This window comes from Cibotium barometz, chromosome 10 (genome assembly GCF_041138505.1).
Source record: "Cibotium barometz isolate CiBa-2024 chromosome 10, ASM4113850v1, whole genome shotgun sequence".
Classification (NCBI taxonomy): domain Eukaryota; kingdom Viridiplantae; phylum Streptophyta; class Polypodiopsida; order Cyatheales; family Cibotiaceae; genus Cibotium; species Cibotium barometz.
The window spans coordinates 58,245,878-58,269,020 of NC_141055.1; the positions used below are offsets into that span (position 1 = coordinate 58,245,878).

At 42.9% G+C, this 23,143-nt stretch overlaps 1 protein-coding gene across 1 annotated transcript; it reads left to right on the top strand.

Moving 5' to 3' along the window:
- Window positions 1-19,508: 19,508 nt before the first annotated feature.
- LOC147635101 (cyclic dof factor 3-like) lies at window positions 19,509-22,779 on the top strand. Its single transcript, XM_086804392.1, has 2 exons — window positions 19,509-20,151; window positions 20,739-22,779. Exons 1-2 carry the CDS (start codon window positions 20,008-20,010, stop codon window positions 22,428-22,430), a joined length of 1,836 nt encoding a protein of 611 aa, XP_086660518.1. The 5' UTR covers window positions 19,509-20,007; the 3' UTR covers window positions 22,431-22,779.
- Window positions 22,780-23,143: the final 364 nt, after the last annotated feature.

Here is a 23,143-nt window from a genome sequence, read left to right on the forward strand (position 1 = left end):
CTAGCCGGATATTCATGCAAACTTAAAACTAGTCACACCACTTACACACCCAATATGAAATTGCCTTTTTCAACAGATTCAACTGTCTTTAAAACAATATGTTTTTCACAGTTTCAGCTGTCTTTAAAACAATCTTTTTAATGAAACTATAGTATCACTCATCATAATCCTCCAAAATATCTGGTTGAATCGTAATTTCCAAATTTTCCTTCATCGGTGTACCTATGGCATCATTGGCAACCAGAACGCTCACCGCATGTCCACTCAGGGGTCTTTTCGATAGTTTCTAGCTCATAGTACCCGGCAATATATTCACTTATAAAAATCAAAATGGAATCTCCATTGAAGATCAGCAAGATCAACCAACAGATCCATATAAAAGAGCCATGGACTCATCCGTTGAGGACCAGCAAGGTCCATATAAAAGAGCCATGGACTCATCCGTTGAGGACCAGTAAGGTCAATCAACCAGATCCATGCCCGAATTCAGAAAACAACTCTTACTCCTTGTTCCAATATCTTCCACGACGCACGTGTGGGTATCTTCGGCAACCCAGAGCCCGAGCACCGTATGGTCAGCATCCTCTAGGATCCTTCGCAGGTTACCTACCGCTTCACTCATAGGCCGCTTCCTTAGTCCCTCATCCATCGTACCTCATCCATCGTACCGAAAGCTCACCATTTAAATCCAACCGAGGCTGGTCAAGACCTCGACCGACCTTGCTACGCAAGACGTCCTCCGTTGACTCTCCGTCAGCTATTGCAAATTTAACAGACAGGTCTCCACGACCTCATTCACAAGACGGTCAAAATGCTTCCCCAATATTATTGACATAAAACAGTCATTTAAAAAAACAAGTCATAATTACAGTTTCTATAACGAACTCTCGTCTTTCCACATTGTTCCACATCAATCCACATCCAATTCATATGTATTCCCATTCTTATCCAATCACATCATTTTCCAATCATATGTATTCCCATTCTCATCCAATCACATCATTTTCCAATCTCATCACATCATTTTCCAATCTCATCACATCTTTCCTCATTTATCCTCATCACAACTCATCCACTCGCATCTACCCATATTCACATCTCATCACACCTCATCCATTCACATCACATCTCATTCATTCACATCTATCCTGTTTCACATCACATCACATATCATCCATTCACATCCCATATCATTCATTTACATCCCGATTCACATGACATCACATCTCATTCATTCACATCTATCCTGTTTCACATCACATCACATTCATTCACATCACATATCATCCATTCACATCCCATATCATTCATTCACATCTCATTCATTCACATCCCGTTTCATTCTCAATTTCATACGAGAATTCCTCGAATTCTATAACCTCGATCCACAGATCAGTTCGAAGGGTCTCAAACTTAGTTTCAGATTTGGCGGGAGTTTTGAGTGTATTTTTCTAAACTGGTCACACCTTTCCTCGAAACTGACGAAAGAGTTTGGTCTTGGTCATAGTGTGATTCAAGGTTCGAGTCGGATAAGATTTTTTCTGAACTATCTTTCTCGAAAAGGTTTGATAATTCAATTACTATTTTACTGAATTTCTTTCTTTGAATATTCACTTAACTCATTTCTAAATTAGTTACAAATTCCAATGAGGAATAGATTAATCATTTATCTGAATATTTTGATCTCGATAGATTTCTTGATTTTTTTTTTACAATCCGTGTGAATATAAAACGATAGAAATTTCTCTCTTTGAGTATTTAATTATTCATTTATCAAATACTCGTAGAATTTAAACATAAAATTTAAGATAATTCTAATTTTGATATAAAAATTCTTTATGCATAAAAATCAACTTCAATGGGAATAACACTTTTATTTTTAAAAAAATCCTTTTATGCATAAAATCAAATTTAATAGGAATAACACTTTTAAAATAAAAAGGATTTCTTTATGCATCTATTTATGCATAAAAATCAAATTTTATAAGAATAACACTTTTATAATAAAAAAAATTCCTTTATGCATCCCACCTGGAGAGGATTAGGCCAAAAACAATTGAATTATTAAAAAAATCAATGTAGATGGCTCAGGACAGTATGAGTAGAGTAACAGTGCATAAACACCATTAAGCTTTTACAAAGAGGGAGGCTTCTATTTATAGGAAAAAGTGAGCCTCTAACCAAGCAACCTGATTCTAGAATTTTCCAGATCAGTTTGGTCAATTTTTGACCATTTTTGGATCAGTTCAGCTTACTTTTTGGATCTAGTTTTGAAACAGGAGAGAGGAGAGATGAAAATATCTCATTTTATTGATTAAAATTGGGGGTAATGATGAGAAAAAGGCGCCTACTTCATGAGGGGAGATCCCCACATTGAGGTGTCAAAAAATCAGTTTTTTAATTCTTTTCTTTGGTCCTTAGTCCACTCTTCATCTTATGTGAGCATTTACTCATTGTTGGGGGTTTTTCTTTTATTCTTCAATTTATCTCCTCCCTACACTTGGATTGATCCTATTGGCCCATAAGAACCCTAATTGGACCATAATCTAAAAATTTTTGAAAATCTAGACCCTTAGGCTAAGGTCCTTGATACCTATTTTCAATTAATTCCAATTGCACATTGGAAAGTTCTTTTTGAATTTCTATTTTAGGGAAAACCATTTTAGACACTAGGAGGATTTTTATATCCAAAAATATTCCAATTTTAAATTACCTCCCTCTAGACCTTTTCTCTCTCCAGGCCAAAATAGGGTAAAACGGGATCTTTCTTTTATTTTAGAGAGGGGAATAATTATAAGATCAGAAGGGAAGATTCTTACACTTGCACACCTCAAAAGCTGGAGGGAGGAATCTTATAGATGTTCCCTTCCATTGGGGCTCGGATAAAGAGAGAGCCTTTACTTTTCTCAAGCACATGCTGGTGCACACTCTGATACTCATCACCCCAAATTGGGAATTGATCTTCCATGTGCACACGGATGCCAGTGTAGAAGTAGGAGCAGTGCTAGCACAGCCAGATGTAGAGCTGAAGATGGATGAGCCTATCCACTATGCAAGCAAGCAGCTCAATCGGGCCGAGAGAAACTACTCCACCACAAAGCAGAATGGTTTGGCCATAGTGTACTCATTTCAAAAATTTATAGATTATTTATTAGGGCATCACTTTGTGGTGATCACAGACCATCAAGCATTGAAGCATTTGTTGAATAAAGCCCAGGTGGCCGACAGGATCTGGAGATGGCTCCTTCTCTTTCAAGACGTTGACTTTGAGATTATGGTCCAGGGAAGGACCATGTCATGGTGGCTGATCATTCATCTAGAATCCCAAGTGGGGAGCCAGCCTCTGAAGAAGGGATATGTGATGATCTCTCGGCGGATGTTGTTTGCAGTGGATGCCACCTCTACTTGGTATGAGGACATTATGATGTTATTGAGCACAACTAGGTTTCCCCAGAATGTCGATGCCAAGGCAAAGAGGAGGCTTTTACTTAAGACTAGGCCTTATCAACTCATTACCGGATAGTTATTCAAGATGGGCAAGGATGAAGTGTTAAGGAGATGTGTCAACCCTCATGAGGTTCCCCTCATCATGGAGGATGCGCATTCTGGACCAGATGGAGGTCACTTGCCTGGCCATGTCACCGCCTGGAAGATCATGCAATCTGGTCTATGGTGGCCCTCCCTGTTCTCTGACTGCAAAAAGTGTATGCAACAATGTGACATATGTCAAAGTTCTGGACCCAAACCAAATAGTAGACACTACCTACCTCTCCATGCTTCCCCACCCTGGGAGCCCTTCGATAAGTGGGGCATTGATTTTGTGGGACCCATCACCCCAAAGTCCCACCCCACTGGGTGCGAGTACATTTTGGTGACCACTAACTATGGGATTGAATGGTAGAGGCACTCGGGACAACACCACTCTCACAGTGGCCAAGTTCCTGTATGAGAGCATCTTCACCATATTTGGGTGTCCCATAGAAATCATCAGTGAGATAGAGGGAAACATTTTGTGCACGAAGTCATAGATACCTTGGTGGCACGTTATCAAATCTTCCGGGTCCTATGCTTACTACCCCATGGCTAATCGAACAAGTGGAGAGCACCAACAAGGTCTTGTGCAAGTCATTTTACGAGTAGCCAATGAGCACTCTCACCAATGGGATCAAGCCCTCTTGGGAGTATTGTGGGCATATTGCACAGCTTACAAGGAAACCACTTCACACACTCCATTGCAACTCGCTTTTGGGGGCTAGAGGCCATATTACCTTTTAAATTTAATGCAAGATCATCCAGAGTGGGGCAGCCTAGGGTCACCCACCTATCACCCTGCATACTCTGCTCGGCAGGCGCAGCAGGTCGAAGTCTTTGAAGAGACCCGCCAACTCGATCAAAGGGCCACAAAGGTGGAACAACTTTGACGTAAAGCGTGGCATGATTGACACTTGAGACTTCCCCAATTCTCTGAAGGTGACTTGTCTCTGGTCTACAATTCTAAATATTTTAAAAAGTCTTGGAAGTTGGTGTATGCTTGGCAGGGTCCCTTCCGGGTAGTGGAGCTATTGCACATGGGTGCGGTGCAACTAGAAACTCTCCAAGATGCCTCCCTTCCGTTTGGTGAACTAGAAACTCTCCAAGGTGCCTCCCTTCCGTTTGGTGAACGGCTCTAGGGTGAAGAAGTATTGGCCTCCTCGGGTGTGATAAGTCGACATAAGCGGTCATGAATGACACACATTGTACATATATTTTTTGTAATCTTCTTTATCACTTTATTGGTGTTCTTTGCATTTTTCTTTTTCTCCCTTGGGTGACATGGTTGCCTCCCATCTCCATCGACCACCCTACTCCATCCCCTCTCACTTCTCTCCTCGGCCCTCGTCACCAACCAACCCCCCCCTTCTCCTCAATCAAAAAAATAAAAAAATAAAAAAATCCCCCTTAGTAAAATTTTCCCCAAAAAAAAAAAACAAAACAAAAAACCAAAGAAAAAAAACCTCTCTTAGTATTTATTTTATTTTATTTTTTCCAAATACCAAACAAAAAAAATCCCCCGTTAGTTTACAAAACAAAAACAAAAAACAACCCAAAAAAAACACAAAACTTCTCTCTCTCTTTCCCCCCCCTTCTCTCTCTTTCCCCCCCCCTATCTCTCTCCCCCACCAACCATGCACCCCCTCTCTCTCTCACTCGCACACACACCCCCTCACCTTCCCACACTCCCTCTCTCCCCACCGACCAAACACCCCACCCCTCTCCATCTCTCCCCACCGACCACACATCTACCCCCTCTCTCTCACTCGCACACCTCCCTCGCGTTACTCCCCACCAACCCCCACGCCCCCCTCACTGACCAAGCCCCCCCCTTACCTCTTCCCCACCAACCACACCCCCACCCCCTCTCTCTCTCACTCACATAGCCCCCCCTCACCTTCCCACACTCCCTCTCTCCCACCGACCACACACCCCACCCCTCTCTCATCTCTCCCCATAGACCACACAGTCGTCCCCTCTCTCTCACTCGCACACCCCCTCTTGCATCACTCCCCACCGACTCCCATGCCCCCCTCACCGACCAAACCCCCCCTCTCTCACCTCCCCCCACTGACCAACCCCTCCCTCCTCTCTCTCTCTCTCTCTCTCTCTCTCTCTCTCTCTCTCTCTCTCTCTCTCTCACACACACACACACCCCACTCTCTCTCGAGTGCAGCCCCCCCTCTTGCGTAGCGGATCAGCCCCCTCTTTCACTCACTGACCCCCCCTCTCTAGACTCACCCAACCCCCCTCATTTCCCCCCTCTTGCTTTGCTACTGATTGACCCCCTCCACCCCCACTCTCCCTCTTCGTCCCCCCCCCCACGCCCCTCCCTCACTGACCATGCAGCCCCCCCTCTCTCACCTCACCCCACCGACCTCTCACTCATCGGCCGGCCAACCCCCCTCTCACCCGCCGCCGCCGACCCCACCGACCACTCCCCCTCTCACCCGCCCCCCCTCTCCTTCTCTCTCTAGCGCAAAACCCTCCGGAGCTCAAGTCCTAACCCTAATTTGGAGCTCCCGCTATGGCCAAACAGCTCAAAGGAGAGCAGATCCACCAAGTTCCAAGGGGCCTTCAGTGTCTTCGACAAGGATGGCAACGGTCGTATCACCAAGCACTGGGAACTGTGATGCACCGCTTGGCCAAAACCCCACAAGAAATGAGTAATGAGGTGGACGTTGTTTCTCAATCTCATGGTCCAAAAGATGGACACTAATTCTAAAGAGGAACTTCAGCTCACTTCAAGCTTTTTGACAAGGATCAGAATGACTTCATTTCTACACAGCAGAGCTTCATCTCATGTGATGACAAATCTTGGTGAGAAGCTGGCTGATGAGAGGTGGATGAGATGTGCTTTCGCTGCTTTTGGAGAATGGGGCTATGGTGGATGCCTTGAATCATCACAACCAGACACCATTGATGTTTTCTTTCAAGCATGGAAGAGTAGCTTGCATTGAGCTGTGGTGGAAGGCGGAGCTAATGTCCTCATATTTGATGCATCTTGTGGGAGGACTTGTATGCACTACACTGCAAAAAGTGGGCACCTCCCTTGCCCTTAGATAATCTTGAAGCAGCCTCAAATTTGGGAGCACGCCTTTGCATTTTGCGGCCTGAGGTGGGTCAACTGAATGTGTAAAAAAGATTCTAACATGCGGTGCAACCATGCAAAGCTGTTTAATGTTGCCCTTTATGTCGCCGCAACATTAAACAGCTGACACGAGCCTAACCCAAAGAGGTAGAGCAACAAGGGGAGATAGGTAACAAAGAGGACAAGCAACAAGTGGAGAGTGAAAAGGATGAGGACAAGGATCTGAGCAAGGTAATTGCTGCAAATAGGGCCAAGAAGCCTGTAGATGTTGGAAGTAGCAGACCAAACCCTAAACCCTACACTGGTTTTGCAGGCCTCATCCCATACCACTCAAGATGGTTGATTCGGTCTTGAGTATTTTTATTTTTTTTGTTTGCCTATGGGCATGTACAAGCCATGGCCATGTTTCATTTTGTATCTTTGTATGCCTAGACTTTGTGCCGGAAGTTTTGCCTAGATGAAGTGGCCAGTGATGATTATGGTTTAGTTGGTTTGTGCTTCTATTGGTATAAGAGTAACCTTCCTGTCAAATGCTTTGCCTAGGGACAACAGTGGTAGTACAGGTAGCAACTGCAATGGTGTGGTAATACAGACAGGTAATATAGACAGAGATGGCTTGCTGGATATGAAGTGCCCAGGAGCTCAGTTCAATCATTTTTTCCATAGCTAGCTTGCTAGATGAAGTTGCCTAGGAGCCCAGTTGAATCATTTTTATTATTTGCGTATCTCTCCAAAAGGAAAGATCATTGTATGAGGTATGTCTGGGAGCCTGCGTGGTGCTGAATGTTTTGCTAGGAATCTAGCTTGCCAGAGAACCACCTATTTTTTCTGTGACATTCACCAGGATGGTGAATTGAGTAGTAGTGGGCGATCTATGAACATGAAGCCAAGTCCTCCACACTCGACCAAGAGCCTCCCACTATCACCTCCAACCTCTCCGATCGCCATCACCACTGGTGCCCTCTGACATATCTGACCCTCCAATAGCCACATCACCGCCCTCCCAATATCTCCAACCCATCGAGTCCTCCAACTACTAGTGGCACTTACGATGTGCATGTCCAACTCCGATGGTCCTCATGGAGGCAACACCCCTCTCCCTTTCCGAAGGTAGGGCGAGATCCTCTTTGAGCAACATCTCCCTATGGAAGATCTTCCCTCCACACAATATGATGAGGGTTGGGACTTCGAGAAGGAGGATACCCAAGGGGGAGTTAAGGGGAGAACTCTCTCCGTAGTGTAGCACATTCTGGCTAGTAGCACATTCGCTAGTGTATCACACACTCTCTTGTAGCACATTCTCTGGTGTGTGACATACTCTCTGTTGGAGTAGAGTCTCTCTTACATCATTATTTTCGGCATTTTGGTATACAATGTTATGCTCTTGTGATGTTTTGTCTATCTCTCTATGTGAGTGAGGTGAGTGAGTGGTCAGTGGTGGGTGTGGTGTGAGTGAGAGGCCTGTACGGATACTACGGTGCTAGGTGGTGGTCGAAGAGCATGGTAGACAGTGTAGAACATAGGTCTTGCATGTCTAGCCAGTGAGGTCGACTCATCCTTGGTGGGTATACTTCCTTGAGAGGATCTATGCTCCCTTTCCCCCAACCCTAGTGTTTGTGGGGATAGTCCGCGAGTTCCCTAGCAACAAGGACCGGCAAAGTCATCCACACCACCAATAGAAATGTGGCCAAACCTACCATGCCATAATTGGGCATCTTTCATTGCATTAGAAGTGTCTACCAAATAATCAACATCACACTTGTCATATATGTACAATTTGTAAAAACCACTAGTGTTAAAGATCCAGTAAGAATAATCCATTTGTTCTATTCTTTGTCTCACAGACAATGCATTTACCATCTGTAAATTCATTAAGACCCCCCCTTTCTAGATTGGGCATAGAAAGTGGATTCTTTTTAATTCCTAGAATGAAAAGTACGTTTTGAAGACGATGATCCTCACCACTTGAAGTAGCGAGAACTATCTCACCAACACCTTTGACAGGGTAAGAGGCATTGTTGGCACACATAATAGTGTGATCACTTTACGTAGTCTCTATACATTTGGCCAAACTTCTTTGAGAAGTTATGTGCTTAGAAGCACCACTATCAAGAAGCCAACTACCAGAGATAGTTGCGTTGAGATATGCATCATGTTCAAGATTTTAATTGCAAATAGTGAGAAGCCAATTGTCAGAGACAATTGCACTAAGATATGCACCCTAAGATTTTATTTGCAAATAGCCATTAGTGAGAAGTCTTTATGGAAAATGACATTAGCAGAGTCCTCTTTCTTGGAACTCTGATTGTTAGGGGCAAAACTATTGGAACCATTGTTGGATTCCTTTTCCTTCTTTTCCTTATTTTGAAGTTTGAACCAATTTTCAATTGCATCACTGGTCTTCTTACAATACCGGCAACAAGTAACCTTCTTTGGTTGTTTGGAATCACCCTTAGCCTTCAAAAATTTTGTTGGAATTTGTCTTTTACTGAAATTTCTTGCCTTTATCCTTGGTTGTTAGAGCTTGATCACTACTAGAGCTTGATCACTACTAGAGCTCTCATAGACATTCTTTCTGGACTGTTTCTCCTTAGGTAGCCCCTTACTTTGATGCCTCAAAGCCTTCCAAAACCAATCATCATGGGGCCTAGGTCTCCCTCTCACCTTGCAATTCATTGGGTCCTACCACAACATGGACAATTCATGGGAGGTCGAGATGCTAGATGGGTCACATTATCAGATCACACTCACTGAGAATCTCGTTAGAAGAGCCCTACACCTCCTAACCATCTCATCAAAGTTCCACAGTGGAAAGGAGCCATGGCCATGGTTTGGCTCTTGGTCATCAAAGAATGGGACACCAATATGAATTGGTACCCCCAGTCTATGTGCTCACTTTCCTCACTAGGGATCAACATAATAGGGTGCCACTCACCATCCTAGCCAAGATACTTTCATGCCGATTGAAAAATTGGCTCGAAGCCTTTACCAATGAACTCAGGCTCAACAAGAACTTGACAGGCAAGGTACATTGGCCCAAACCCTTTACCAGTGAACTCAGGCTCTGCAAGAACTTGATAGGCAAGGTACATTGTGTCCACATGCTTACACATATCCTTTGATAGGCCACCATTGGCAAAACTCTTCCACATGCTTACACATATCCTTTGATAGGCCACCATTGGCAAAACTCTTCCACCCCTTGTATCTTATGAAGTAGGATCTCTTGTCAACAACCGCGCAAGCCTCAACTTCCCCAAAAGAGGCAAAAGCTAGAGACATCCCGAAACCCCTTAGTCTCTTCACCAAGGCCACCCATAGAGGACCACCCTCCTTCAACCGCCCATGCACTTCTTAAATAAGAGTAACCATGGCTATTCCCAAATCTAATCAAGAGGAGGATCATATTGGCTCTGCAACAAGTGATATGTTTGAGCCAGTTGACTACTTTGCACAAGATCCACATTAGGAAGAGGTGTTTGGAGCCCAAGACGAAGATGCCCACCAAGAAAGTCACCAAGTGATAAGAAGGCTTCCCTCGCCCTCCACAAATCCACCACCCACTCCCATATCATCCCAACCTCTACAACACCTACTTTGGTCGGCCTTCCACCATCAGGACCATCCCATGTCCACCTACGTAAAACTATTAAGGAATGCGATATAATAGTCTCTCACGGGCCACCTTATCCCATAAGAACTGGCCCATAATGACCTTCTAACTCCCCCATGAACTTCAGAAATCGACACTCACCGATGTAGGTCGACCTTATCGACCCTGTGGTCGAGAGTTCTAAGTGGCACATCCTCTGCCAATAACATGAGCTCAAGTGTTAGGATGAGTCTATCTAAGAAGAGTGTTGGAAGCTTAACCACTCTCAACAATTGCTTCAGGTTGTCAATGAGAAGAATGGAAAACTAGAAGCCAAGCTTAAGAAAGCAAAAAGAGCTCGTTGTTGCCGGACACCCAAGAGGAGCAAGACATGGATGGCCTCCCACAACCTAGGCACATGAAGCCCAAAGGGACCAACTCCTCAATGGATTCAAGCAAAGCTGAAGAAGAGATGCCCAACGCGTCCATGTAGATACCCAATTTTCAAAAGATTGTGAAGATGCCTTCACAAAAGCAACTAAAGAGGCAACCAAAGTCCGACGAAATGGGCAGCTTGAGAAGTGTCCTACCAAGAGTCTACCAATAGCTCCTCCATCGTAAAGAAGCCCTTATCACCCAAGCACACACTTGCTTTAGTTATTAATGGCATGCATGTTAATGGTGTGTATTGCAATCTATTTTTGGGACCTTATTGTTAATGGCATGACTGCTTCAGTTAATGGCATGTGTTGTGCAAGGAGGGTTCTCCCTCGTAAGGAAATGTCTATGGATGAGTTAAGAAAGATCTCAGTTAGATGATCTAGGCGTCACATGGTTGAGGGATTAGCTTTGAGATAAGTCCCGTATAACGACCCTTACATAAACCAGGATAAACAATCATATCCATTTTAACTTGGCAAAGAAGCTCAATTTTTATATGAAAGGCCACCTAAATACTTGGCTTAAAATGCTATATTGAAGATCTTTTCTATGTCTTCCAGTTGAAGGTTAGGTCAAGATTACAGCACACCTTCTAATCTTAATCTTTCTATTACTCTTATCTTGATCCACCACTAAATAGGGTGTCACCACCATCATGAAGGATAAAAGTTTGCATATTAGATAATAGGGAAATCCACCGCTCAAACTTGTTGGATAGGTGTCATCTCCAGATGGTGTCACGCTAGTGGCACACTCTTTAGCCTCTAGGCATTTTTGGGATTTATAGCATTCATTTCCATTTTTCCTATTTACACATTTTTGGGTGGAGGAACTTTTCTAGAGATCCGTTCATCTTGTGCCTATATATATGAGGCATTGTAGTTCATTTCTAATCAAGTTGGCTTGTGGTTCATTGATGAGTTCTTGAGTACATTGTCTCTTCTCTCATCTCTTGTTTCTCACATGGTATTAGAGCAAGGTGGTGGCGTACATAGAGCCTCCTTATCCTTCTTCCTCTCTACCTCTAGTCCTCTTCAACAACCCCGCTTTCAATGGCGTTTTTTCATTTTTTGATTTTCTGCTAAACGAATGCGTTTTTGAGGATTGTGCCCACGCAATCTACTGGAATCATCGTGGTCTATAACTTAGCAGAAGAAAGTTTTCGCAAGTTCCTCACCGTTTTTGAGTTATTCTTCGCAGACTGCCTGCATGCAGAATTATTCTTCCTCACCGTTTTTGAGTTATTCTTCCTCACCATTTTTGAGTTACTCTTCATCATCCTTGCACTCATTTAATGATGCAAAAGGCTTCAAACCAGCCCCTTACCATCCTCTACAAGTGTGTTTTTAAAGCACTTCAATCTGAGTCCTACAACTTTACTTGCGGGGTGAAAACATTGCCAACTAGTTTTCCCTACATGCGGTAGCATTTTTTTGGAGGCTTCTTGTGGAGAGATTTGTAGCCATTTCTTGGCTGTGTTTTCATCACATCAACTTCAGCCCTCTTCATGGTGTTTTGAGGTACATATTCATCCTCTTTTCTACACCTTTCTACCAACTGAAAATTCCACTTTTCTACACACTTTGTGTTTGCGTTTTTGTGGACAATCAACTCCTCCATACTCCTTCTACCTAAGGCTACATTCTCAGCCCTCTTTTGGTGGTTTCTACGGAGTCTATTGGCTCATATATCGGCTGCGTTTTGTGGCTGCGTTTTTTGCACTATCTTTGTGCATATTTTGGAGATACTTCCTTGGTGGACAGCCCATCTATTGGCTGTGTTTTTGGAGGTACGACACTTCTTCCATGTGTTTTCCCACCCTCCTCTCCCTATGTGATCTCGGAAGTCCTCTACTCCAAAAGACAAAGGCAAACTTGAAGATACTATGGATCCTACATCTCCTACGACGGTTGTGGACCGGCAACTACTACAACGGAAGTTGATGCAATTCCTTCTTCGGTAGTAGGTGCTTCTACTTTCTCTTTTCCGTCATATCCATTACCTTCTACAGATCCTTTCTCTCTTTCTTCTTTGTCCTTTATGCCTTCCTATCCACATACTTCTATGCCCTCTATGGTATATCCCCCTACATCATCTATGCCTTTTATGGCAACTTCATCTACTATGATTCCTCCTTCTACTACTTCCACTACTACTCCACTCCCCACTCAATCATATCAGCCCTTTAACCCATTCACTCAATCTTTGAGCCTTCCAAGTCTTTCCGATTCACAAAATCTTATCCCAAACAACTACCACACTTGGTCCTTGTTTATGCAACTTCTTTTGGAAAGTGCCGGGGTGTGGTCTATAATCACTTCTCCTCATATGGTGCCTTCTCAATATCAAACCTATATGGATACACGGGCCAAAGATTTACTTGTGCATGGCATGTCTACATCGGTTGTGTCTCAATTTCTTTCTACAAGGAGTACAGCTCAACAATTATGGCACGCTATACAAATGCAATATGGAAGACTTTCAACGGTTAAGATGGCTAAGTTGGAAGAAGATTTGGATAAGCTTTCTATCTCCAAATCTGACAACATAGTGGAGAAGCTTGGAGAATTCAATCAAATCAAGCGGCAACTTGAAGAGTTTGGTACATTGGTAAGCAATCCGGTCCAAAGCTACTTGCTAAATTGCCTTCTTCTTTTGAATCGTTCAAAGATAACATCTTTATTCGAGTTCCTTTCCCCTCCTTTGAAGAGACTATGGGTCTTCTTCATGATAAGTGCCTTACTCTCGCAAGCAAAACAAAAAGGACTCGGCTTTTGTAAGCCAAGGCAAGGGAAAAGGCAAAGGCAAGGGGAATGATCAACGCAAAGGCTCTAATTCCAATGCTAAAGATTCTTCAACCAAAGGCGACAAGGACAAATCAAAGGATTCTTCCAAGGAATGCACTTTCTATGGTCGTAGTGGCCATACGGAGGATCGTTGTTTTGCTAAGAAGGCGGCATTCAAGAAGGTAAGAAGCTGAACTTGAATCCAAATCTAAGGGTTCTTCTACATCAACATCTTCTCATCACAAAGACAAAGACAAGAAGGAAGACGGTAACGCCAAGGTTGCATATGTTGCTATGTCTTCTACTTCTTCATGTGACACATCACTTGTGGTGGTAATCAAAGATCTTGATACGCATACTGCGGATGAGTGGATTGCCGACAGTGGTGCTACCTCTCACATGACGAATAGTTCTTCCTTATTGGAAAACCATAAGTCTATCTCTTCATCAGTGCACATTGGTGATGCTTCGTCTCTCCCTATGATTGGTATTGGTGATGTTTCTTTTGGAGATGCTATCTTACATGATGTTTTGCATGTGCCTACTTATTTTCTATCTCTAAGGCTACTTCTAAAGGTCTTGGGGTTTACTTTGATGATGAAGTGATTGAAATCATTGATAGACAGTCACTTTCTTGTGTGGCACATGGTTATCAAAATGCTGGGCTTTATCATATAAGCTCTTTTACAGCATAGTTGCCACCACATGAGTCTCATCTTCATCAATTATTTGCTTCTCCTAAAGCACTTGTTTCTAATGAAGATAGTGATCTATGGCATTTCCGCTTTGGCCATGTTCCTCTTGCTACTTTGCAATATCTTGTCTCACATGACATGGTTACAGGTCTACCAAAGCTTCAGAAACCTCGCCATCACATTTGTTCTTCTTGTGCTCAAGGAAAGCAACATCGGGCTTCTTTTCCAGAGGAGGCTACTCATAGGGCCACACGCATACTTGAGCTTATTCATGCTGATCTTGCACGACCTATGGAAGTACAATCGCTTGGTGCATCCAAGTATTATATGCTTCTTGTGGATGACTTCTCTCGCAAATCATGGGTTTATTTCTTACCTCTAAGAAGTCTGATGCTCTTTCCCATTTCAAGGTTTGGCTTGCCCAAATGGAGAATCAAGCAAGTCAAAAGGTATCTTTTCTCAGGACTGATAATGGAGGTGAGTTTACAGCATTTGAGGATTTTCTAGCGTCAAAAGGCATACAACGACAAACCACCATACCCTACACTCCTCAGCAGAATGGTGTGGTTGAAAGAAAGAATAGAATGGTGAAGGAAATGGCCCGCTCCCTCTTACATCATGCGAAGCTACCTTCCTCCTTTTGGGGTGAAGCTATAGCTACTTCAGTTTATCTTCTCAATCGCTCTCTTACGAAAGCAGCGGACGACATGACTCCAGAGGAGGCTTTCACAGGCCACAAGCCTACTGTTTCTCATTTTCATGTCTTTGGTTGTGTTGCTCATGTGCATGTGCCTTCTTCTAAGAGGAGGACTCTTGATGCTAAGTCCAAACCTATGATATTCACAGGATATGCTTCTCACTCCAAAGGGTTCCGTTTTTGGGATCCTTCTCGTGAGGATATTGTTCTTTCACGTGATGCCATCTTTGATGAGCGTGTTTTTGGTCTTGATGAGTTACCACCTTCTACATCTCTCTCAGATCCATTTCCATCTCTTGCGCTTGAGCCTCTCTCATTCCCTACAGTCTCATCCTCATCTACACCATCAGTTCCTACTTCATCCCCTCCATCCATTTCGATTGCGACACCTCTACTACTTCATTGGATTCTACACGGACTTCTGGTCCTCCAAAATGGGTTCGCTCTCTACTTCAGGATTCAGGTATATGACTTTCAGATGCTCAACAATCTACTACACGTGTCTTACGTACACGCCCTTCAGTAAATATTGCCTTGATGTCTCATATTGGTGATGGGTTTGAGCCTGAAAACGGTTAAGGAAGCTCTTTCCTTACCACATTGGTGTGAAGCAATGCAAGCAGAAATTTCTTCTATTGAATCTAATAACACATGGCAGTTAGTTCCATGACCTTCACATAAAAAGGTCATTGGTGTTAAGTGGATTTTCAAAGTCAAGTTTCATTCTGATGGTACTCTTGATAAGTACAAGGCACGACTTGTTGCTAAAGGTTATGCTCAAAAAGAAGGTGAAGACTTTGATGAAATTTTTGCTCCTACTGCCAGATATTCTACTATTCGTGTTGTTTTTGCTCTTGCTGCACACTATGCCTGGCCTATATATCAAATGGATGTTAAATCTGCCTTCTTGAATGGAGATTTAGAGGAGGAAGTTTATGTGGCACAACCTGAAGGTTTTATTGCACAGGGTCATGAACATGATGTGTATTTATTACAAAAAGCTCTTTATGGTCTTAAGCAAGCTCCTTGAGCTTGGTATCAGAAGATTGACAGTTTTCTCCGTTCTCTACATTTTGAGAGGACTCATGCAGATCCTAATCTTTATGTGCTTATTGTGGATGATGATATATGCATTCTTGTGCTTTATGTGGATGATTTGACACTCACTGGCTCTAATTTGGACCTACTCAAATGGGTTCAAACTCAACTCACAACATCATTTGCCATGACTGATCTTGGACTACTCCACTATTTTCTTGGTTTAGAAGTGTGGCAATTTGCTTCTGGCATCTTTCTTTGTCAAAAGAAGTATACTTTAAGGTTGCTTGAGAAATATGGCATGCATGATTGTGCATCACTCACTTGTCCCATGGATCCTAATTCAAAATTATCCAAAGATGATGATTCCCCTGAGGTTTATTCTACAGAGTATCGCCAACTTATTGGTTCTCTACTTTGGTTAACACTCAGCCAGATCTCTCCTATACTATGAGTATTCTCAGCCAATTCTCTTCACAGCCTCGTCGATCTCATTGGCAGGCAGCTTTGAGGGTTCTTCGATATCTTCATGGAACTCTTGAGTATGGCATTTCTTATGCAGGTGGAGATACACTTATTGGTTACTCAGATTCTGATTGGGCAGGGTGTATTGATACTAGGCGTTCCATGTCAGGCTATTGTTTTATGCTTGGTAAAGGACTTGTTTCTTGGAAATGTCAAAAGCAGGGAATTACTTCTTCTTCATCGACAGAAGCAGACTATAAGTCATATCTTGATGCCACTTCTGAAGCACTTTGGCTTCAACAAATTCTGAATCACCTTGGATGTTCATCTACTCCGACACTCATCTACTTAGATTCACAGAGTGCTATTGCTTTAGCCAAAAATCCAATTATTCGAGGACGATCCAAACACATTGATGTTCATTTTCATTTTGTTCGTGATTGGATTTTTGAAGGTCGCATTCAGCTTGAGTATTGTCCTACCAAAGATAATGTTGCTGATTTGTTTACTAAGCCTCTTCCTCGACCTACCTTGGATTATCTTCTTCAGCGCGTTGGCATTGGTCCTCCCATCTGGACCTGAAGATAGGTGTCATCTGCAGATGGTGTCACGCTAGTGGCACACTCTTTAGCCTCTAGGCATTTTCGGGATTTATAGCATTCATTTCCATTTTTTCCTATTTACACATTTTTGGGTGGAGGAACTTTTCTAGAGATCCGTTCATCTTGTGCCTATATATATGAGGCATTGTATTTCATTTCTAATCAAGATGGCTAGTGGTTCATTGATGAGTTCTTGAGTACATTGTCTCTTCTCTCATCTCTTCTTTCTCACAAAACTAACACTTTTACCCACCCATGATCACCCAAAATCACACTTGATAATAAAATAGTTATTGGACAAGAAAAGAACATGGCTATCCATTTTTTTATAAAGAAAAAAAGCCACCTTGTTTTATTGAGATATAAGAAGAGGATGGCAAGTGTGGGAAGATGTGTGAATAGATGCTAACCATTTTACTTCATTCATGATGCTAAGGTTTCAAAAAGGGCTTCCCACTTTCTTTCATTTTTTCAATAAAGAAATCCACCCAAAAGTGATCATGTTCACAAAAACAATAGTACAAACTAGATGGTTTTTAGTTGGACCCATAAATGTCTTCTTATACCATAAAGATTCAATAAAGAGAGAACTTAATATAAGATATGTACACTATTAGCACAAAGAGTTTATGTCGCCACTTCTAAAACATTAGAAGCATTATGTACTTTTCTTACAAAGAACTTAAATTTTAAGCTACATCAAAAGGACACCATTTTGTAACCTAATGAAATAATATAATGTCCATTGGTCAATGTAATTGAAGAGAGGATTTCATTTTTAAAGCAACTTAGGCTCTATTTCTTTGTTGATAAAAAGTGAGAGAAAAATCACAACCTTATTTAATTTACAAAAAAGAGAGAGTTATAGAGTAGGTGATAACCTATGCCGTAGTAGAATATGCATGTCATCATATATCTTTTACTATTGTGTGTTACAATATCCATGATTCTCAATCAATTGTTATTGAGACTATTTCAAACATAAAAATTATAGTATGACACATTATGATGTTATTTTTTCCCCCATATACACATTGAACTCTAGCATAGTCCAAATCTTAGATAATATGATTACTCTAGAAAGAGCCTCTCATTTTTATCTTAACATTTCACTAGTCTAAAAAAGTTTCATGTTTTCTATATGAAATATGCAAACTTTTTCCAATTCTTGGATGTAAATGATTTATGTTAAAGAATACCTTTTATTGCCTTGATGTACATTTTCTTAAGTGAAACCAATGCCCACCCCCCACAACAAGCCCTCTCTCCCCCTCCAAAAAATACACTTAGAACATAGTTTATAGATTTGCCTTCCTCTAAAAGGTTTTTCCAAGTGGATGGGGAATGGATGGGGGAGACTTCGTGTCCATGTGAATGCCTGAAGAAAATCACCCCCTTTTTCCCCATTTATTTGCTGAGCATGGTGCGTGTAATAGATTTTTCTCCTTCTCAATGTATGGGTTGCGTATCTATGTTAAACATAGTACAACTATGCATAGATGTATATATGCTAGATATGTCATGGATAGTAAAGCCTCACACCTTGCGGAGTAGAAATGTACCTACTCCTTAATTTTGTAGCTAGAATCAATGATGTGATAAAACTTACAAAGTGTGGATTCACCAAGGCTAAAAGTGTCCGCAATGTGATAAGTTTGTGAGTCAGATAAAGTAAAGTGACACAAAGGGTTTTTTAAGGATCTATAGGTGCTCTTACAAAAGATTGAACTAATGTGGAGGGTGTAAAAGGCAAACTTTTTATGCAACAACATTTGAAAAGCATTATGAAGTAAATGGTACCGTTTGCGAAACAAGTTGTCTCGCATGTCCAATTCTTGCATTCGTATGTGAAATAAGTCGTCTTGCATGTTCAATTCTTGCACCCATATGCAACCATGTGTTTTATTAAACTCCATGTCAAAATACCTACTGCTTGGGAAATACTCTATGTTTTGTTGTATTCCATGTCAAAATAGATGTTGCTTACGAAATACTCTATGTTTTGTTGAACGTGATGTTGCTTGGGAAACACCCATTTTCACAATTTGATGCGAGGGATAAGTGAGCCTCCTAAAGACTTGGAACATAGTGTGCAATAGGCAAAACAAGTGTAGTAAAGCTTATAAGGCATGCAGTAGAAGTAGAATTGTAGATGCCTAGACTTTTGAGCATTGTTGTAAGCCAAAACAACGCAAACAACCTATCCATGAAGCTACTGATTCAAGGGCAAGGAGTTGCACTCATTTGTACAAAACCATGTGCATCCATGTCATCAATTTCCTTGTGGGCTTGGAGATGAATGTCCATTAGAATGGGTATGGAAGATCTCCCCTTTTTTTGGGTTGGAACTTGAGAGAGAGAGAGTAAGAGAATCTCAAGAAAAGGTTGAAATGCTTTTAGGGAAAAAGGAAGTGGCAAAGAGGAGCATTGGTAGCCACAACTTTAGATCGTGGCCCTTGCCTTCTTACCCACGTGCTTATGGGACCCTTTACTTTTTGTGGGGACCCACACAACTACTACACCTTTTTTGGGGGCTTCGATTTTAATGTTCATGTGGGGAAAAATGTAGCATGCTCCCTAGGAGAGAGAGATATGAAGAAATGTAGAGAGAGAGAGAGAGAGGGGGGGGGGGCAAGAGAAGGAGAATAACCTTTATTCTGTCCTTAAGTTTAGTGAGTTGAGAGGAAAGCATAGGTGTCATGTTTCTTTTCAAAGGCTAGCTCATGATTTGCTCATCGTCACCCCTTTCAACCTGCTAATAATTTATTCACCCCTTTCATCTCATAAAGCATGACTGACTCTTCCTTTTATATCAACAGAAAGTTTGCACAAGCTCGAACCCGCCTGTCTGTCTGTCTGTCTGTCTCTCTCTCTCTCTCTCTCTTATCGTTGCTTGCTCAGGTATAGCCTCTGTCTAATGCCATGTCGCTCCTCCCTCTTCAATGCCATAGTCATGGTGTCTTCTGAGCACTTTCATCTTCATCATCATCATCACTCAAGTGGTTCTCCATGTGTGCGAGTGATTTCTAGGCCTTGCACCCCTTCCTACCCTTGTTGCTCTCTGCAACGATGTCTTTGATCACAGAGGATGGCTCCCATGCCAGCGATGGTGTTGCGAGAAGGCTCTATGATCCGGCTTTCAAGCTTTTTGGGAGAACAATCCCCGTCTCCTCCGACCCTGTGGCTGCCTCCAATGAATCGCCCTGTATTCAGGTTCGATCTGATTCTTGAAGAACCCCTTTGTCAGGGTTTTTGTCTCATCTAGGGCATAGTTAGGTTTTCTGTGTCATGTAAAACTAGGGCTTCTGTGTCTTTTAGGGCTTTTGTGTAGTTGTCATTTAGCTCTTCTGGGTGTCTGGGATTCTCAGTTAGGGTTTCTATGTCATTCGGGGACATCGCACAGTTTCTGTGATTGTAGCTAGTAGTTGTGTTTCTGTTTTCTTCTTTGGGTTTATGTGTCCGTCAGTTACGTTCCTGATTTGCTAGCTAGGGTTTCTTTCTGCTTTTTCTTTAGGAATTCAGGTAGGGTCCTCTGATTGTGTTTTCTTTCTATCCATGTCTAATTGCACAGTGGAACTTGTGCACCTTATTCACTAGAACTCCCCCAATAGTTCTTACTATGTGCAGCCAGAAGGGCCTTTTTCCTTCCTTCCTTTCTGCACCGAGCAGGAAACCATTTGTTTTGCTTGCTTGTTGAGCAGCCAACTCACCAGTTGGAGATGCTTTGTTCTTTTGGTAAGGGTTTCTGTGCCCATTAGCTAACACCCTGTTTGCTGAATTCTCCACATTTTTGTCTCCAGAATGTAGGAGATGAGGCCCCCCATTCCGAAGATGAAGGCAGCTCTTTCCCAGATGAGTTGGGAAGCAACAATTGGCGTGACGATGAAAAGATAATTGAAACGATTGGGGATGGTTTGGATAACCCTGTAGTAATGACTGTGGACCTTGCAGGAGAGGGTATTGATGCAGAGGTGGCCAACCCTGTGGATGATTGCCAAGAAGATGCATCCTTTGACCAGGCTCCAAAGAAACCAGACAAGCCCATTCCTTGCCCTCGCTGCGAGAGCGTGGACACTAAGTTCTGCTACTACAACAATTACAATGTGAGCCAGCCCCGCCATTTTTGCAAGAACTGCCAGCGCTATTGGACAGCAGGGGGTGCTTTGAGAAATGTGCCTGTTGGTGCTGGACGCCGGAAGAATAAGCACTCAGTTGCACATCACCGAAGCATGCTCTCTGATGGCCTCGTAGTAAGAGCTGACCCACCCGAGAGTGCCCAGCAGCTGCTTTCATGCCCTGGATCTTTACCTGTGGGCTTGAACAGGCACATCAAGGTAGGGCTTCCATCTTCTTCTCCTAGACACTTGTTGCCCTTGGATGTGTGCTCCCTCGCATCTTTAGAAAACCCACCGTCCAGCACAGTCCTAAGCTTTGGTCAGGACAGCCCCGCCTGCAGAAGCCCAGGAGCGACACCGTTCACGCCACACAGATCAGAAGTACTGCAAGGGTACAAGCCTGATATGTCACAGGCTCAAGCAAAGTTCAATCTCAAGGTGGATGTAGGCTCATCTACACCATTAGATACCAGCAAAAAGTTCCATGATGAAAAGCATTTCAAAGAGAAGAACCCCCCTGCCATTGCAAGTGGGCTTGGAAATAAAGCCATCAAGCCTGCCATCTGGCAACCTGTTCAACCTGTCGCAGAGCCTTCTGCGAGATCTATGGAGTCTGCTCAACTTCAGGTGCCCTTTACAGCTACCACCAAACCTGAGGATGGTACTTCTAATGGCATGCCCAATAATGTTGATGCAGCTCTAGCATGGGCCACTGGTGCTCCGCTATCTTTTGTAGGTGGTCCTTGGCAGTATGGAGCAAGCCTTGGCTGGGGAAACATGGCCCATGCTACTGCAATTGCAAATGCCCTGCAGGGAGCGATGAGTCCCTCCAGTAACTCAGCAGGCACAAACCCTCTTCAGGCAACAAACTCTGTCACCCAGCCCCCATGGGCTGGAGCTGTGGCGAGCCTCTGGCCACCAGGAATCCCATGGCCTCTGATGCAGAGCCCATTATGGGGACCTCCTGCTTGGGGTGCCGGCTGGACCATGCCATGGGCAGCACCAGCCGCTGCTGCAGTTGCTGCTGTAGCTGCGGCAGCCAATCCAGCTCTTGGGAGTCCCATTCTTCGGAAGCGTCCGCGGGAGCAAGGAGAAGCTGACAGTGAGAAAGGTGGCTCACTGTTGGTCCCCAAAACCTTGAGAATAGATGATCCAGGGGAAGCGGCGCGAAGCTCCATATGGGCAACTCTTGGGCTTGGAAACAGATCAGATTCATTTGCTTCTGGCAGTATCTTCAGGGACTTTCAGTCAAAGGCTGAAAGTAAGGAGACCCATGATCCTCATGCTCAGGCTTGGAATTCTAATCCGGCTGCAATGAAACGATCGGTTCTCTTTCAGGAGAGCAATCTGGCGTCCAATGTAGACGTCGAAGGTTAGTAGCATGGTAAGGACATGTGAAGGATGCTTTATCTTTGGCTTGTAGAGCTTGTCAAGTCCTATGTACTAAAGGAGGTTGATAGCTCAGAATCAGCCCCCGACTTGTGAAGGACTTCTTCATGCTAGTGTATGTATATTATGAGTTGCATGGTACCCTTGTAAATACCTAAGCTAGAGTAACTGTGAGTGATAGTGGGTAATTTACATAATGCTTAACTGTGTACAACTATGAGCTTTATGAGGCCTTCTGCTTGTCCTTGTACTAAAGCTGCAGTTCGTAAAATCTTAGTTTGTGTAATCAATCTGCGCCTGTTTAAAACAGAGAGTAAACAATATTATTGCTTCCAAACTTTGGAGAGAGCATCATTAGAAGAAACTACACATCAAGAAATGGCAGTTCTTAGATAGCAAGTAGTGGGCTAGTGGAGTTACACACGTGGGTGGTTACAAAGTTTCCATGTATAATTAATCTTCTCTTTGAAGAGACATGGGTATGAGATACATTAAGATGCACAATTTTTAGACTCTCATTATTCGTTTTTGTGTCATTGTCAATTTATGTTCCATCATGTTGGGGTGAAGTGACATCCACCACTGTCACCATAAAAAATGAAAGGTGATTAAGCAAATGATCTCGTTGTGTCCAATGATCATTCATTGCACACCACCAATTTTTGTTGATGGTTCATTGATGAGTTTTTGCCAAATTCATA